The sequence below is a fragment of the Triturus cristatus genome, chromosome 6 (genome assembly GCF_964204655.1).
Source record: "Triturus cristatus chromosome 6, aTriCri1.1, whole genome shotgun sequence".
Taxonomy (NCBI): Eukaryota; Metazoa; Chordata; class Amphibia; order Caudata; family Salamandridae; genus Triturus; species Triturus cristatus.
This window is the reverse complement of record NC_140589.1, coordinates 1,874,257,410-1,874,276,435: the sequence shown is the minus strand read 5'-3', so window position 1 is coordinate 1,874,276,435 and position 19,026 is coordinate 1,874,257,410. Positions and strand designations below refer to the sequence as shown.

General features: G+C 42.1%; 1 protein-coding gene across 1 annotated transcript; it reads left to right on the top strand.

The window, feature by feature from the left end:
* Window positions 1-17,686: 17,686 nt before the first annotated feature.
* LOC146822254 (olfactory receptor 2D2-like) lies at window positions 17,687-18,655 on the top strand. Its single transcript, XM_085609993.1, has one exon. The coding sequence runs from the start codon at window positions 17,687-17,689 to the stop codon at window positions 18,653-18,655; it is 969 nt and encodes a 322-aa protein (XP_085466119.1).
* Window positions 18,656-19,026: the final 371 nt, after the last annotated feature.

The following is a 19,026-nucleotide window of genomic DNA, read 5'->3' as shown; positions in this document are numbered from 1 at the left end:
CCCATATATGACTACGCAAGTTATGGATGTCTCCCTTATTCATGGGAACGCACTCAACTATTCGGATTGATGCTTTTAGGACATTCAAGCCTTGAAGAAGTTACCAACGTAACGAGACACGTGTCTGCTGTCTCCATCAGTGACAACATAGAGGCTATATGAATAGGACCTCCGTGAAATCATCTACAAAAATAACACGTGTAGCTTCTCACTGTAAATACTTGATTTAGATTGTTAAGTATGAGGTCACCACAATTTAAAAATGGAATGATGTTATTAAACTTCTCTGGCTTTGAATTGACTTGTTTGAACTATTTACCTGTGAGTTGTCACATTGCTATCCTATTACTACAATATCTAATGTAAGTGATATAAAAACTTGAAGAGTGCCAAGGTAAATGTGTGCTATTTAAAGTTACATAGGAGTACTTTGGCACTCTTATGGGGTGACATATGTGGTAGTGGGGTGTCTCATGTTACCTTGAAGTGGCACAAACCCTGGTACTTGACTATATAAAAAAATGTTTTGTAAGATACAGTTTTAATTGATGTGCTACCCTGTACTCATGCTACCTTTCTTTTGACATTGTTATATGCAATGTTGTTCCCTGCAAAACTCAGGGTGAGTCCGAGGGTAAGACATGGCTTTTCATGGAGCCAGAGGTGGCCTGGGAGTCAGTGGATGCATGGAGGCAGGTGGGCAGTCCGAATATTCCAGATAGGTGCAGGAGACGAACAGGGAAGGAATGGAACAGAATTGCTTCTGATCAAGAAGTGAGTGACATCACTGACACAGAGCAAACAGGGGCGGCCAGACTGGTCCTGCATAATCAACAGTGGGCAGAGACAAGTATGGTGGCCAACACAGAGAATCAACTTGAAACGTCTAAGAACTCCAGGACTTATCACATAACTGTGCTACATAAGGGTCCTGGTAGAACTGGCAGGACTGTCAGTCTGTGAGAGTATGATGGGGCAATTGCCCTGCAGCAGTGCTGGCTGATGTACAGACTACTGGCTACATGATTAAATGTGGTCAATGAGGTTGGGGGTACGGATCCAAGGGTCAACATCTCTCCCAAAACTGGGAAGGGAGGGTGATAGGCACTCTGCAATGTTGAGGTGGCGGGTAGTTCCAAGTCTGTCTTGCAGGGAGGCAGGGTGGGGGAGTTTTCAAGTCCTAAGGGTTTTATTTCTGTTTCGTCACATCACACGTGTTGCCAACTGGTCACAGCTCATGTTTACCACTGATTTCTGCCCTCTCCATTTGGTTTGTAAATACCGCGGCTCACAAACAGCACACTCACCATGCATACAGTCAAGACCCCTCCGCCCAAAGTATCCATCTTTGACAATTGGGCCCTGCGGCCACTAGGCAAACTGCAGCGATGGTGGCTGATGCCACTGGGGTTGTAAGAGCTGCAGTGGGAGTAAATCTACTTGTCAACGGGCTAGGTGATAAACTTAAGAGGGGGGTGGTACTCCAATACATTAAACAACAGGTTTCAGATATTTTCTTGCTACAGGAAAGTCACCACATCAGGAACACCTGTAAGGTGCTTGACAGATGGGTATATAAGCTTGTAGTTCATTGTCATGCACTGCCGCTATCCCAGTTGGGATGTGCAGCAATATACAAAATTATGGCTCTTCCCCGGTTCCTATAAGCACTGCAAACCACCCCATACAGCATTCCAGAATCTTATTTTAAATCGATAGAGCAGGAAGTCAGAACACTACTTTGGGATGGGCAGCCATCATGCATTGCAGCCCCCAAGTTGGTCTGGGGATGGTATGATGGACCGTCTCACAGCGGTCGGGGTCGGAGATAAGGCCTGGGATCTCCTAAAATCCTTTTTGAGCAATAGATCACAAACGGTTGATCTAGGTAGGAACAGTTCTAAGCCCTTTGTTCTGCCATGTGGGGTTCCTCAGGGGTCGTCGCTTAGCCCCACTTTGTTCAATGTCTATGTTACCCCACTGTCCACCCTGGTCAGATCTTTCGGCTTTCAACTGTCCTCTTACGCCGACGACACTCAAATTGTGCTGTCGATCAAAAAGGGGGCAGAGGCAGAAACAGCCTCTAAGTGTCATGACTGCATGAAGGCGATAGCTGCCTGGATGGCAGCTAACTGCCTTAAGTTAAACGCTGGAAAGACCGAGGTCATTCTTTTTGGTAATACGACCAATCTGTGGACGACAGACTGGTGGCCGTCTTCTATGGGCAGACCTCCCATCCCAGTCTCAAAGGCAAAAAATCTTGGGGTGCTCATTGATGCTAAACTCTCGTACGAAGATCAGATCAGTAGGGTTGTATCTTCCTGCGCCTTCACCCTGAAGCTCTTACGCAAAATTAGATCCCTCCTTCCAGACGACTGCCTAAAAATCGCAGTAACGGCATTAATCCTATCACGGTTGGATTACTGCAACAGTCTCTATATCAATATTCAAACAAAACAGTTATCGAGACTTCAGACTGTGCAAAATGCCGCAGCCAGATTACTCACCGGTATACCCAGGTTTACATCAGTAAGGGCAGGGCTTAGATCCCTACACTGGTTACCGGTGGCAGCTCAAATTCAATTCAAAGCCCTATGTTTAGTCTTCAAGGCCCTTAATGGCATCGGCCCTGAATTCCTCAAACATTCTATCCAGTGGTATGTGCCAGGGAGAACTCTGAGATCTCTGACATCCAAACGCGCTATTCTCCCCCGCTATCACAAACTCAGATGGGGCGGCAGAAGTTTCTGCCACTGTGCCGTTAAGGCCTGGAATAGCCTTCCCACCAATCTCAGGAACTCTCCTGGATTACTCCCATTTAGAAAGGGCCTCAAAACCTGGCTTTTCTCGTGAATTCTCGGCCCTCTGCTTTCTTAGATAGGTAGCGCATAGCGCCAGGACACCCCAGGGTAACAGTGCGCTTTAGAAATCACGATAACATTAACATTAACATAACATTTGCCTTGCCAGACATCAGGGCCTATTATCACGGAGCTCATCTCTCTATTATTTATAAATGGATATATGGTTTGCAGCAAGATCCAGCTTGTCAGATGAATAGGTGGCTGATGAGCAGCGGGGAATGTAGAGAGGCACAATATACAAAACCCTGTAGACAGCAACTCACCGTCCCAACGGCCCTCACGGTCGCACTATGGTACACCATCACTACAAAATTAGGCTGGCACAATAAACTGACACAAAAAACGCCTCTATGGCACTCAGAAATATTGGGCAAATATCTCAAGTTGGTGACTTGGTAAAAAAAAAGGGAAAATACTTACGTTTGCTGACCTACAAAAGAAATATGAGCTGTCTGCAAGCGAAGCCTTTAGATATTTACAAATATGACACGCTTTGCGGGCGGCGATCAGAGAGGTGGACAAAATTCCTGAGGCCTCTCTGCTGAAAGATGCTCACGGACCATATAGTTCGTAAGACAATCTCACCCACCTATCAGAAGATAATCAACAATTCTCTTGACCCGTTGAAGCACCTATATGAACGATGGTAGTTGGATCTGGTGGACCCAGAGGACGAAGAGAGGCATGATACGCCATCCTCCCTGTGAGAAGTTGCTATACCATCATGACTGAGGCTGGTCCAACTGAAAGTTTTGCATCGAACATATATCTCATGTACAATATTGGTCAGGATGGGTAGAGGTAGTGATGCAGAATGTAGATGGAAATGTGGGCGGATAGGTACATTTGTTTATCTTACGCTCTGGGAATGTCCAATTATCTAGGCATATTGGAATACTGTCAATTAAGTGGTTGGTGAGGTGTGTGGTGTGGCCCTGACCCTGTTGCCTAAAGTGTGTTTGCTTAATATCTGGGAAGCTACAGACATGAATCACATCAGCCAACTCTGGTTTTCCACCAGCTTTATAATAGGTAAGAACAATATTTCCCGTAAATGGGGTGTGCCTGAGTCGCCATCCCGAGAAGAATGGCAGCAAGACGTCGATTGGTGCAGGTTTGCAGAAAGGGCAGTCTACACAAACAGAGGATGCCCCAGGAAGTGGGACAACATATGGGGCAAATGAAATACATATAGAGGCAACATTTGTGCCTCCCCTTCAGTCCAGGTAAGCACATGTCATGAGCTCTGTCTCGGATAGGGGCGGGGTAGTAAGTACATGGATGACCAGTTAATATGAGCCACTTAACTGTTATTACTTGATGTGTGCTAATATGTCTGTATCAATGTATGCTTTAATAATAGCGTTAATAATAAAAAAGAGTTCCTAAAAAAAAAGCCCCATCCTGGAGTATGTTCAGTAGAATTTTAAGGACTTGAACAGGTGCATTGTGCGAAGTATAGCCCGAACATCCCAAGGACCATCTCAGAGCCTCTAGACCCTTAGATTGGCGTTTTGGACACTTTGAACCCACAAAAGGAACTTCAGGAAGAAGTTCCAGAAGTTTAGGAACATTTTGTCCAAAGGCTCCATGAGGTGGACGACCAGTCGACGTTAGCCAAGTCACCGATGTCAAACCCGGGCCCAGCCTGAAATCCAGGTTTGTCACACTGAAGCTCCAGAGCTCACCCTCTTTAACAAGACTTCCAGCAGTTGACAAGGGGCTCCCGCTGGACCAAGCCTATGTTGATGACACAAATCCAGCCTGAATAAGTTGCTTGCTCGGCGACGAAAGAAAACGCACCGAAAACGTTTGACGGTCAAATCTTGACTGCGTCTCCCCCTTAGTGTATCTAACCAGGGCTCCATCATGGCCGACCTCAAACTTTGACTTTGTCCCAGTTAAGCACGACCAGATGTCCCAATTCGGAGCTTTAGGTTTTTGAGCACTACATAGTGTTTATTTTTTTTAAATCATATCTCCAGATCCCCATTGTGGATGTTTTTGTGTCTATTTGTTCATAAAAATATAATATATTTTATTAAATTGGAGTTAGATTTTTATTGTGTATTGTGTCTTACTTATTTAATGTGTTGTTGATTTTTTAAATGCTGTACTCACCTGTCTCCTAAGTTAAGCCTGCCTGCTCGCAGCCAGCTACCAAGGGTTTGACAAGGGGATAATTTATTGAGACCTTGACTGATCTTTTTATTGTGTTTGTTTTTTGGGGGGGTTTTCTGTCCTCATTCTGCTAAATCTCTGGCTGGCGATGCTCTTTTAACGGTTGCCAATATCCGGGGAAGAGCCATTCCACACAAGAAAACAGCTGTTTCCAATTCCAACCTCTTCACAGGTTGCCCCGAAACAGAGGAAACCAGGACCGACAACTATATTGGCTTAATCATCGGACCTACTTGATCGCTGACTCCACTCCACCAACAGTATCCATACTTTTTCTTGGCTTCTTACATCACAGGCTATATCCAACTGACTTGTCAAAATCAAGTTCTTTAAATAGTCAGAAAAACAAGGTGGGCTCCCAAACTTCCATAACCTGCAAATTTCTCGCCTTGCCAAAACTAGTGCGTAAAAAAAACCCCATAGAAATCAGTGTCTTAGTTATTTTTGGCCCATCTTGGTACAGTCCAAAAAAGATAAGTTTAGGGCTTACCTTAATCTGTTTCCGTGTTACATTCACATGAACTTACATATCTCAGTCCAATAACAAAGTATCTTCGGGCACCATAAACCTGTGGGTGTCATCGGCTGATGAAGACAAGCATCTTTGGCAAACCTATGGGTTTTCGGCAGCTTTTGATAACTTGGATGGAGATCATTAAACTCTATGTGTGGTAAATAGATCGTTTTGCTTGAGCGAGGCCGGTTTCACCACCGTCCGTAATATGTCACAAGAGACTTGCCAGACCCCGTTAAGATCTTCACCCTCAAGATCTTCTGCCTAAAGCTTGGTGATGTCTGAAACCAACTAATCTTTGGCCTCCACCAAAGCCCAGTACCACCTGGAAACTTCCTTTTTTAGCGGACCTACTCACATTGCCTGGTCTAACCATTCATCCTCACCCTCCTCTGCCCAAGACTGTGTATTCCACCAGGAACTAAGTTGGTAGTATTTAAACCTAGTTAATTGGCCCCCAGTTAGATTACTCAAGACTTCCCAGCTCACTAGGCCCAATGACGTTTTAAGATCTCCCCAATGGAATAGGCCCGCACATTTATGTGGCACACTGATTTGATCTCCCAAATTCTTAGGGCTCTCTGCAAGATCTTCAATCGGATTTTTAAAAAAGAAATTGGGTCACCGTATTTAAAAAGGAAATGCCTCTGCCCTTGCCCCACCACACTTAACATTGCCCCGAAAAGTAGACCGAGGGGGGACCTATCGACCCTCCCAACCAACATACAAACATTTTTAAATTGTAAAGCATAACAATATGCTAACACATCAGGAAGAGCTAACCCACCCTGTTCTAACTTCCTTCTCAACTTCTTCCATGATATCCTAGCCCCCTTTGAGGACCAAATGAAACTACCAATCTTCCCCTGAAGCTTTCCTATATCTTCCTTATGGAAGGGAAGGGGTATTGTATTAAAAAAGAAGGTAATGTTTGGAAGAACTACCATTTTAATGAGATTAACCCACCCAAAAATGTTTAGAGGTAAACTTGACCACCTGACCAATAGATTCCCAATCTCTTGACTGAGTTTTTTCTAGTTAATCTTAAAGATATCTTCTAACTTTTGTGTTATTGTGATGCCCAAATAGCACGTGAGGGCCTTGGCCCCGTCCTTCGCTTTACCTGATTCTATTCCATCATTTCAGTTTTATCACTATTCACCTTATCGCTCGAGATCTAATTTTATTGTGTGTGTGTCCTTTTTACAACTGGTAGGTCCATACTTATCACTACTAATAAACCGCCTTTTGATTTCATCATAAAATAGTTTAGTAGGCTGTTGCAAAAGTCGTGAGCATGTGAAGTATAACTATTGCATCTGCAACTAATGAACAAATTGACTGCTTTAATACATTTAGTGCAGCCATCGGCTAGCAGCCGTAGCCGTGCACTACCTCCTCAGTGTGGCCATCAGCTGAAGGCCGATGCTGAGGAGGATTACAAAAGAAACTTCTGGTGCTTGCACTGGAGGATTACTTCTTACAGGCCAAAGGATGGGGCTGAAGCAGAATTCCATCTGCTTTAACCCTTTTCCCTCCCGGAGCATTTTTGTGACCTCAGGGTGCTGCTAGGAAATCTGACATTACAAACTCCCCCAGAGCGGCAAGGAAGGCTCAGGTGGGTGCTTTCTCACACACCTGGTGGGTTTTTAGGGTACAGTATGCGTCCCCATGCTAGAGGAAGATATGGTTGGAAAGCAAAAAGTCTCCTTTTACAGCGCTGCCTTTCTAAAATTCCTGCTCATGGATCGCAGATGCACTGCAATCCATGACAGGAATATTACTGGACACCAGTGATATCTAGAGTTTTTGAGGGGTCGACACCTCTGAAATATCGGCTGACTGCCTGGGTGGCCCATTTGGGTGCTTTTTTTGCATGATAGTTTCCCCATGGGAGGCGGGATTGCAACCCAAAAGGAGGGCATGATCTGCCCCCAAGAGAAAACAAATTAGGTTAAGATTGTTAGCTGGACTCACAATATTTGTTTTCTAGTATATTCATGTGCACCGCGTTTGCAGTGGCACATGTATTCACATCCACATGCATAATAATGTTGATTTGCATTTTGCCTGTCTGATTCTTTCCTTCTTGACACTTTGTTAACCTTTATTTTACAGGTTTCAAGTTAATTCAGAAGAGATTGACACAGGTCATCCTACATAGTGGATATATCTCAGTCATAAGAGACTAGAAAGGAGCCCTTAGATCTCGTCCTGATGAAAGCCACAGACCCACCTAGCCATTAAGGCAGAAACATGTCGACGGCATTGATGGGGTACTAAAACCCCTGGTCCCCACACTTTAGTTTTAATACTAAGCAAACATCTTACAAATAAATTACATTCGGCTTTTGCATTAATTTTTAAATCCTTACTTCGCTCAGGGGCCCTCCCACTTGGCTTTTAGAAATGCCTCCCTGTCTTCAGGTGAAGGCCTGCTCTCTACCAAACGCGATTTCTAGATAGTGAGGACTGCCAATGATGAAGCATGACACCTGTTGGTGTGTGAGGACAGTCCTTCATATTATTGTATATGCCCAGTACCCTACAGAAGGAGGCGTAGTGCGCCTTTTTCCACTTCTAGAATCACACATTCATTCAGGGTTGCTTCCTTGTGTGTGTACAAAACAAATTAGGTGCCAAATGCTACCGGTATTGGCCCATATGGCAAATGGCCCAACACCCAGGGGAACATAAATAGAGTGCTGTCAGAGCTGTCAGGCTTAACTTAGAGGCAATGTGTAAAGTATTTATGCAGCACACAAAAAGTAATAAAGTGAAAACACAACTCAAGAAAAATCCCAAACCAATTTAGAAAAACAGAGTGCATTTTAATAAATTGTTTGACATCACAACAACAAAAATCTAATCAGTAGAACCAGAGTTATGAAATTTTAAAGCTTTGTATGAAAAATAGTGCATTGAAGATCAAAGTGCCATCCGCGGACAGCTGGTTGCACAAGTTTAGGCCAACCAAAAAGGCGTGCGGTTTGGGTACAGGAATTGGATCGGAATTTGTCAATGCTTACCTCCAGACTTAGACAAATGTTGTGTGAAAAATGTCTGCGAAAGTAAGTTCAGTGGAGCAAGCAGGAGTGACAGAGGAGGGAACATCATCAATTGGCCATGGAGCGAAGCCGACGTGAAGATTTTTACCTTTGGACTTATTCACCGAAATGGAAGTCAAAAATCTCCAGCAGGACAAAGCAGAGGGCTGTAGCAAAAGATAGTTCCACAAGGTTGGATACCCTTTTGGCAAAGGACCACTGAAACAGATTTGCTGTGGAGAAGAAGAACTTAGCGGGAGAAGCTGTAAAGTCAATCTGATTGGCGATGCACCTCGGATGGATATGCAAGCAGGTTGGTACTGGTCTGCTCCTGGTTCTCAGAGCACTTTTTGGCCAACTTTTATCTTTCCTCAGTTTTGGAAAGTACCCATCTGGACATTTAGTACCATAACCAAGGATACAGGTGTGGATGGAGGCCTCATGTGGACTTAGGACTCACTCAAGCTGAGTCCAAGAGTGGGTTCAAGATGATGGGAGCCTGTTATTTCCCTGTGGCCCTGAACAGGAGGCCAGAAAACTAGCCCTTGGAGGCATTTTTGGCAGTTCCTGGTCTGTATGTATATGCAGGGCTGGCCTCTGGAGGTTCAAGGCAGGCTCCAGGCAGCAAATCAGTCCTTCCAAGCACAGCAGCAGTCTGGCAGAGTGCACAGCAGAATACACAATAGCAGGCACACTCTTAGAATCATTCTGCAGGTTCAGTAGTGAACTGAAGAGTGGGTCTGATGGCCCTTTTGTACACCGTGGTACCCATCTCCTGGAAGGTGGGAGAAGGTTCTGGAAAGGTTCTTTGAAGTGCATGGAATTTTCTGACCCCCCAGCTCAAAGTTGGCTGCAGTGACAATGCAGGTTTGTGAAGCATTTTGTGTGGGGAAAGGATACAGCCCATTCAGGTGTAAGTGAGGCTGTGCGTAGCTCCGCCCCGCATCCTGTCAGTGATGGCCAGTTGAGCACATTAAATCAGTCTATTGTGTGACTGTCTGGAAGGAATACACAAAGTCTAACTGGCAGGTAAATCCAGTCATGTGACCCAAGACAGGCTGCAGGCACAAAGGGCTAAGAGCAGGAAAATGTCAACTTTCTAAAAGTGGCATTTTCAAAATGGTAATGAAAAATACAACTTTACAATGAAAAAGGGTTTGTGATTACAATTCCATAGGTGCTAAACATAATTTTTCCACTTCCTCTCAATTAGGGATTACAGATTATTAAAGGTAATAAGGAATCCCCAATGTTACCCTATGGGAGGGCTAGGCCTCATTGTATGGAAAAAAAATGTCACTACCAAGACATGTAAAACTTAAAAGTACATGTCCAACCTTTCAATTACACAACACCCTGCCCTATGGGCTACTAGGGCTTAACTTAGGGCTGACTTATATGTAATAAAAGGGAAGCGTAGGGCTTGGTAAGGGGCTTAAATGCCATGTCGACATGGCAGTGCAACATTGCATTTAGGATGTAATGGCAGGCCTCAAACAAGTTTTGGAGTCATACTTAGGTGGGTGGCACAAACAGCTGCAGGCCCAATAGAAACATTGAATTTATCGGCTCAGGAATATACCACTCTACAAAAGACTTACAAGTAAATTAAATAGGCCAATTAGATATACGCAAATCAAACCATGTTTAGGGGAGTAAACACAAGCATTATAGCTCTTCGTAGCAGTGCACAAAGTCCTAAGGCAAGCAGAAGCAAACATCCAGCATTCATTTGAGACAATTAGGCACACGGTTTGAGGGAAGACTACCCTAAGGCTGACAGGTATAACAAAGTGCTATTGTAGTGTCTAGCACTAGATCTACCCACACTGGTGGATCGCATTTTTATTGGGAGATGTGTTGGAACGCTGAGTTTGTAAGATATATTTGGAACCCCACAGACTCTTGAAATTTCCTACTCAGAAATGTAAAGTTTGAGGTTTCCAAGGGGTCTTGGTAAGAAAAACTCATGACATTCACACAAAGTTGCACCACCCTAATAAAATTGCTCCTTCACTGATTCAAATCTAAGTTCTTTACTATGAATCTTTTATAGTGGACTCCCGCTGTTTGCATGTATTGAAATTAAGAGAGTGACCTTTGTTAGAATTGGAACTCAGCACCAGGCACTCACCAACATTAGTCTAGTCAAATTAGTTAAAAAAATGGGCTAACCTAGAACTAATTGCAAGACAATTTCTGTGAGTGGATTGTTATTGAAATTTTTCCGTAGAAAACAATGGTGAAAAGTCTACCCCTCTATCATGACGCGTTAATCCAATATGGCGGATTTTTCAAAATGGCTGCCCATTATTTGAGATATACGGTACAACTGTTTATATGCCCATGTGTGGTATCATTTTATATGTTTTTAGGGACGGGAAAGTCAAAAATAACTTCAAAAATTGTTTCTGATGACCATAATATCAAATTGGGATTAATACAATAAACAACGATAATCATATGTTAATATGCCAAACATAGTTTTGACATTATTTTTTATTTACATTTTTTTAACATCATTTGAAAAGAATAAACACATTTTAACTAGATAATATAGCACTTCTCAATATGACACTGACAAATAAAAATTGTTAAAGAGATAAATTCAAACAGCACTCCCCAGTAAAAGAATAGTATGATTTCAATCATCATCCATGTCCACTTCCATGGAATTGCAACTGCTTATTCCTCGACAATCCGTGCACATATGTGTGCACACTATTCCCTGTCTTTTGCATATACATTGCAGAGTCGCACATTGACTCTTGCTACAGCCACATTTCACAAATTTTAATAAATGATCTGGTGCTGGTGCTTGACTCATTCTAATGGGAGCCAATCTTCCAACTTTCACTTCAAATCCCCACTGTAATGGATCCATATGAATACCCATCCACTGCTGCACCTGATGATATACTCTGAGTGAATGAAATTTGCAGGCATCCTCTGTAGGAGGCAAGACTTCCGGTTTCACATGTATTGTTGATTTTGTTGCCTTTGAAGTGAAAGTTCGAAGTCTCATATCATGTAGTGTGCTGTCTCCTGTTATTCCTCCATACAACTCTATAATAGCATTAAGACCAGCAATTTTAATTTCTTATGTTGATTTTTGTGGTTTGGAATATGACAGCACTTTCTTTGAAGCTGCCTGATTTTCTTAGCAACTTTATGGAGTCACGTTTTCCTAATCTAAATGGTTTGGAGGTGGTATCACATCCTAATACGGCATGAGCAAATAAAATGTGAGAGGAGACGTCATTACCTAAAGCTTTTGCTAATTTCCTAATATCATACACAATTATGTTTTTGGAAGATTTCTTAGATTCTGGGCAAAGGAAAATATCAAATTGTTTTTCTTGAAAATGATGAAGGAGTAGTATGAGAAGATCGGTGTCCTTGTCAACAATGGCTGTAGGATGAGTTTTGGCCGACTCAATAGCCTCCAAAACGACCATGAAGTCTGCATCACTATGAGCTTGCTTTGTTTTACACCCAGCTTCTTGTAACTTTTGCGATAATTGATCAATGAAGGCTTGTTTATTTTCATTATTACTCAGAAATAACTGTTTCTGGATGGCGATGGAGGTAGAAGTTATGAAATGTACTTTAGGTCCTACAATACCTCTGTTTCTTTTTAGATGGGCTTCTGATTTTGTAGAAAACGTATCTCCATATCCGTCGAAAACTATTATTGCCTGGCCATACTTTGTTAGCAGATAACTCTCATAGGCACAAAGCAGCTCATGGAATGTCTGATTCGGACTCTAAGGAAGGCGATGTAGTAAGCACCCACCATCAATGACGAACTGCATGTTTTCGGGCATGTTAGCAACCGCTGGTACTTGCTCTTTAATATAATTGGCAAGCTGCGACTTCCCAGATTCCCTCATAAGTCCATGCTTATTGAATAAACTAGCTGGGTATGAGCAAAGCTCATAACGAAACACCTCCTGCAAATCCACGCCACTAGTCTGAGCACAAAGCAACAAGCGCTGAAACAATAGTTCAGGATCCATAACAAAGGTTTCTTCTTTCAATTTAAAAGATTGAACTGATTTCATTGCCTTCACCTGGTTGCTTTTTTCTGAAAGAGAACTCAGAGACTCTTTTGTCCATCATCTCATTAAGAATTCTATTTCCAATTTCTTCTGCAAGTTCAGGATTAACATCACTGTCATAAGTAACACCCGTGACAATGTTACGCAGGTTGCTGTCTCGCTCAAAAACATTGAGCTGTTCTACATATACCAGTACTTTCTGTGTATCTCCTTTATCGCGTTCAATTCTTGAACTGGTCATAGTGACATGTTGCTCACTTGCTGCATGCTTCACTGAAGCAAAGTCCTGCATGCATTCATTCAAATGGGCGCAAATAGGGCGTGACATAACCCAGACAAGCTGCTGCTGTTCTGTCATACCTTTTCCATGGGTCATACCGCCGAATCCTTTTACATTCTTCATTGAACATGTTCAATTACCAAATCAGTGGAAAGGCCACCCCAAACCCCATCACTTCTTCGGACAACATGCAGACCATTTGTAAATGCAGTGTATATATCAGGAGCTTCAAATTCCAGCTCAACCATTCTCTCATAATACAGTCGTGCAGAACTGGCATATAAATTATGGTCACATGCTGAAAAAAAAGGTAGCATCTCCTTTACCATTGCAAGATGTAGATGCCAATTTCCTGTTCTTTCAGCTTTTAAGAATTGTTTCAGGATGTTGACCATTTCCAAATATTGCAACCAAAGTCGAGGAGTCCTGTCATCTTTGGCCTTCAGCAGATTGGTTGCAATTTCGACAACAGCATTATGTGTAACATCCTCAACAGAAAGCTCCCCATTAAGAAGAATATTAAACAATGATCTAGCTGCCTGTAAATCGTCGTTATCATCTAGGGCTTGCGTTGCTAAAATCGTGTTGAAAACTGATGAAACAATAAGATGACCACGAATCGCTCTTGCAATAGCTTTACCAGAAAGCATGTGCTTTACAGCATTTCCTGCATATATGATCTCAAGTATATCAACCAAGCCTGCTCCACTCATCAAAAAACCGATGCATCCAAGAAAACTCATGATTGTGTGCAGGCCTCCTAGTCTCAGAATGACCTTCTTCAAAGGACTATCCTGTGATTCATTGGCTATGATGCTAAGTGCTTTGTGGAAAAGAGGCTGGTCGAATGTTATAATAGGGGTCTGGCTGTATCTCTTGGCATGGTCAGAAACAAAAAACAGTGTTGAGAGAATACACGTCTCATTTGTTGGATCCATGTTAATCATTGGCAGAAAGATGACAGATGATACACCGGGATGGTTACCTTTATGTAGTAGTTGGCATACTCCTTGCCATCCTGGAACACTGTTGCTGAGTAGATGCGAGATGTTCAATAAAATATCCAGGTTTGCAGATGGATCACTGTACGCAATTTCTTTAATGGTATTATACTTTAAGAAACGCATCCCACTGGCCTGTGAATGCTATGTTTTCATTGGGATTTGCCCCAACCTCCTCAGTTCTTCAAATGAAACTTGATGTTTCTTAATGACAGTTGAAAATTTTCCAGTTGGAGTCACAATGGCGATAATGCCCATCCCATGAAAAGTGCCATGGCCATCTATTGTAATAGTATTGTGATCAATATTATCAGCTGCATATTGTATGAATTTCGGAGGACTTTCAGAAGGTTCCACAAGGACAGGTATAGTATTTCCTTTTTCTGCTGCAGCTGAACGTTCAAAACGAAGAACTTCTGAATAGGAGCTGCAGAATCCTATATGATTTACTGCTTCAACTACAAATCTCGAGCTTGTGTTGTCATGTAATTGAACTGCCACCCCTAACTGCAACGGTGCAACTAAGACTCGTGGGCGCACAGCTTGCATAATTGCCTGTCCTATAGAAGCTACTTTTCTCTCTCTGTTGGTTTTATCAGTAACAAAAACTGATAATAGGAGCCTTAACGAATCAGGAATATAGCTCACATTATAGTCAACACTACTCATGTTTTCAATGGGTGGATATGTTTCTGGTTCTACAGGGATGTCTTTAATATCATTTCTTATTATTTTAGCAGCTGCCATAAGGAGATTGTTTCGATCCTCTTCAACATCTTTATGGCTATGACTGTGGTACTCTTTAAGCCTGGGCGAAGCACTACGCTACGCTCGCGTAGTTTGCGAAGTTCGCGCTACTTCGCACTACGCGAACTGCATGTAGCACAGTGCAAACACGCGTAGCGTAGTGTTGCGTAGTGCTGCGGTCATTTTTTGCTTCCTCGCGGTCCTCAACGTCAAGTTGGCGAGCAAGCAAAATGACATCCCGGCGAGACATTTTCCTTGTTCGCGATCAGCAACATCAAGTTGGCGATCGCGAGCATGGAAAATAAACCTCCCGGCGAGATTCCCAACGCGAGGAGGTCAGGTTTCTCAGTGCGAGGGGTCGCGTATGCTCGCGACCGCTCGCGATGAGAAACTACCAGTTCGCGTTGAGAAAGCTGCCGCTCGAGTAAAAATCTACTCGAGCAGCATAAAACTACAGCTCGCACTGTGCAAGATGACATTTTCAATGATTGCACAGTGCCGGTTGCTTGTCCGCACTGTGCAATCATTGAAAACAACATCTTGCACAGAGCGAACATGTTACTACGCAGTTCGCGAAGTGCTACGCGTAGCTCGCGTAGTGCGTACTTCACTTTGCGTAGCTTCGCGAAGTGCTACTTCGCGAACTACGCCCACCCTTATAAAATACTCTTGCAATACATGAGCAGCTGTACTTTTAAAAGTAACGACATCAGCAGTCCCTGCAACTGTTCCTATGAAGATTTCATCTTCAAAATGCTCTTTGAGTTTTTGTTTCATATACTTCGAACTGTATGGTTCGCTATCTTCTGGCAGTAATTCTCGAATGTTATTAACAAGTTCTTTAACAGTAGTTTGTTCTTCATCATTTGCCTCCATGTATTTAACTACTTGAAGAAAGGTTTCCTGGCGAACTGAGTCCTCTGCTCGACCTGAAGATATTGGAGGGTTATCAGTGAACTGTCCGGGAATGAATTTTCCAGTATAAAAATTGACGTAACTCTGTTCGTGGTAGCATGCATCTACAGAATGTAAATCAGACACATTTTAGATACGTCTCTTAACTTTGTCTGCCCATTCATCATTGCGTTCGTTGCATTTTTGTAAAACTGATGATTTGAATTCAACTGTTCGTGCATTAAACCACACATTTTTTTCCTCTCCCTGAAGTATAAACTTAACTCAGTTCCACAGAAAAAACTATTTTTTCTAAAATCAAACGGGGTTTCACACGACCGTAGAACACGAGAAGTTGTGGGATCTGATTCTTTCTCCTGGAACGGAGTTTTCAAGTTAACAAAACGCGCTCTATATTTCTCATGAACTTTCTGCCCAGCACAAACGTGAAACTTAGATATTTTTCTCTCCTTGCATGTTTTTGGAATTCCAGTCACTCCTCTTTCAGTGAGTACTGATACATCGTCATCTTCTTGAAACACAGCAATAACAAATGCAACACTTTTCTACGTCCATTTCCACTGTATCTCACAGCAACTCGCAAGAACCTGTAACACATAAATGAAACAGTTTTGGTTAACAAAAAAACAAACAATAACAACAAAGTTACAAAACAAAACACAAACAATAGCAAACTTTTTATTTCAAAAGTTAATTGTAATATTTACATTCCTTCACACTTTTTCATATAAGTCAACGAAAAAATTATACAAACTTTGTCTATCTGACATATTGTGCGATTATTTGATATTATGGCCATCAGAAACAATTTTTGATGTTATTTTTGACTTTCCCGTCCCTAAAAACATATAAAATGATACCACATATGGGCATATAAACAGTTATACCCTATATCTCAATTATTGGGCAGCCATTTTGAAAAATCCGCCATATTGGATTAACGCGTCATGATAGAGTGGTAGACTTTTCACCATTATTTTCTATGGAAAAATTTCAATAACAATCCACTCACAGAAATTGTATTGCAATTAGTTCTAGGTTCCGCAACAAATTGACTAGTCTACATGTATATTCTTTGGATGTGCGTGGGTTTCATATCTTCATGGAGCTCAAACTTTTGTTGAAAAGAAATGCTATTCACCATCAATTGCTAGTAGTGTATAGCATTCTTTGGATAAATACATGAATTTGTCTTCTCAGAGGTTGCTAGCTCAATATCCTTTTGAATCCATTTCTTAATTTATTGCCCATAGGTGTAAAAGATTTCCCCAACCATTTTTATTGGGCAAAGTACAGGAACGCTGGGTGATAGGATATACTTGGATCCCCACAGATTCTGGAACTTTCCCACTCTGAAATGTAGGGACATTTGGATTGGTGTTTGCAGCCAAAGTTTGAGGTTTGCAAGGAGTAAAAAAACCTCATGACATTAACCCAAGTCACACTACCCTGAACTCCCCGGTGTTTAGTTTTCAGAAATATGCAGGTTCAATAGTATTCCCTGGATACCTGTTGTGCTAGGGCCCACAATTTAGAGCTACCCAAATCAAAAATGAGGGTTGGTTTTGACTAGAAAAAGTGATGTGTCCATGTTGTGTTTAGGGCCCTGTCCTGTTATGGGCATTAGTAAGTGGGATACCACTTTTATGGGCAGACATGTAGGATGGTTGGACATTTGTGGATCCCTGCAGAGTCAGGAGCTTTTCATCTCCGAAACATAGGGAAAATGTGTATTTGACCCAAATTGTTAGTTTTGTAAGGGCCACCTCCTTTCTTATGACCATGGTCCACATGTTGCATGTTGTAACCTCTGAGAACAAGGATGCAAAGGATGTATAGGAAATAGGGATAATCCATGCTTTAGTGATGAAAAGTGAATTAATGTTGGGATAAGTGATGAGGTATGTTATGTATGGAGCCTTGTCGAATGTAGTACTGCACAGTGTTCATTGATGAGTGCAAGGTGGCGGGTATGTGATGTGGTGTTAACAAAATGATACTAACTTAGTGCACCGTGTATTTATTAATGCTCTGTCTTCTTTTTCCATAGCTGATATGAAAGCGGAGTGACTAAAAATGGAAAATGGAAGCTCAATTATAGAGTTCTTACTCATTGGCCTATCTCAGGATCCGACTGTGAAGATTTTTCTCTTTGTGTTATTCTTGACGGTATACCTGTTGACTCTCATTGGAAATATGTGCCTTATCACAGCCTGCATCAGTGACCGTCGGCTTCACACTCCTATGTACTTCTTCCTGTTAAAGCTTTCCCTGGTGGACATTTGCTTAACATCTGTGATTGTTCCTAACACGTTGTCCCAACTTCTTGTTAGGAGTAGAATCAGCTTCACTGGCTGTGCAGCTCAGATGTACACTGTGTTGTTCTTCGGTGGTACAGAATGTGTGCTCCTTGCAATCATGGCATATGATCGTTATGTAGCCATCACATTTCCCTTGCATTATACAGTCATTATGCGCATATCTATTTGTATTGCATTAGCATGCTTCTGCTGCTTATGTGGCAGTGTGATAGCATTCACAGGCACATTTGTTACACTGCGGTTGCCAGTATGTGAGTCTGAAATTAATCATTTTTTTTGTGATTCCCATGCTCTTCTGAAGATGGCATGCGTGGACACTTATGTCACAGAGATGATAATCTTCTGTTCAGGAATCTTTATACTTTTGATACCAAGCCTCTTCACTGCAATCTCCTACATCCGAATCATTATCACAGTTGTGAGAATCCGCTCCTCTGAAGCCAGATTAAAAGTCTTCTCCACATGTACCCCTCATCTGATTGTTGTCACCATATTCTACAGCACTGCCATCTATATGTACATGAGACCAGTGTCTAAAAACTCTGAAGATTGGGATAAAATGATCTCTGTATTTTATACTGTGACCCCACCAATGCTCAATCCCATTATCTACAGTCTACGAAATAAGGATGTGAAGATGGCTCTGAAAAATGTTTTCTTAAGGGCACATTTTGAATTAACATCTTACTTTTGTTCAGCAGCAGTTCAAAAGATGAATTTTTGAAAATAAGTAGTAGGCATGTGAAATAAAAGAAACCCTCGGACTTAAATCACTTAGTCAGATAAATCACTGATTACCATAGATTATACACAGTCAAGGAAAAAAAGGTGGAACATAAAACCAAATTACATTTCTCTTGTATCTTCATTGGGTGTACATCATAGATTAATGTAGAATGTAATTGAACACAATAGCACAGCAGGAGACCCTAGGTACAAACTGAATGCTATGCATTGTAAAGGCGGTGTTATTGATAATCAAAAATGTTGCTCTTTTACCACAATATTAAGAAGGTCGACTCAAGGTATGACAAGAACAGAAATCAGATAGGGACAGTCTGACCATTCGGCCCCTGCAATGGATCTAAGCTGAGG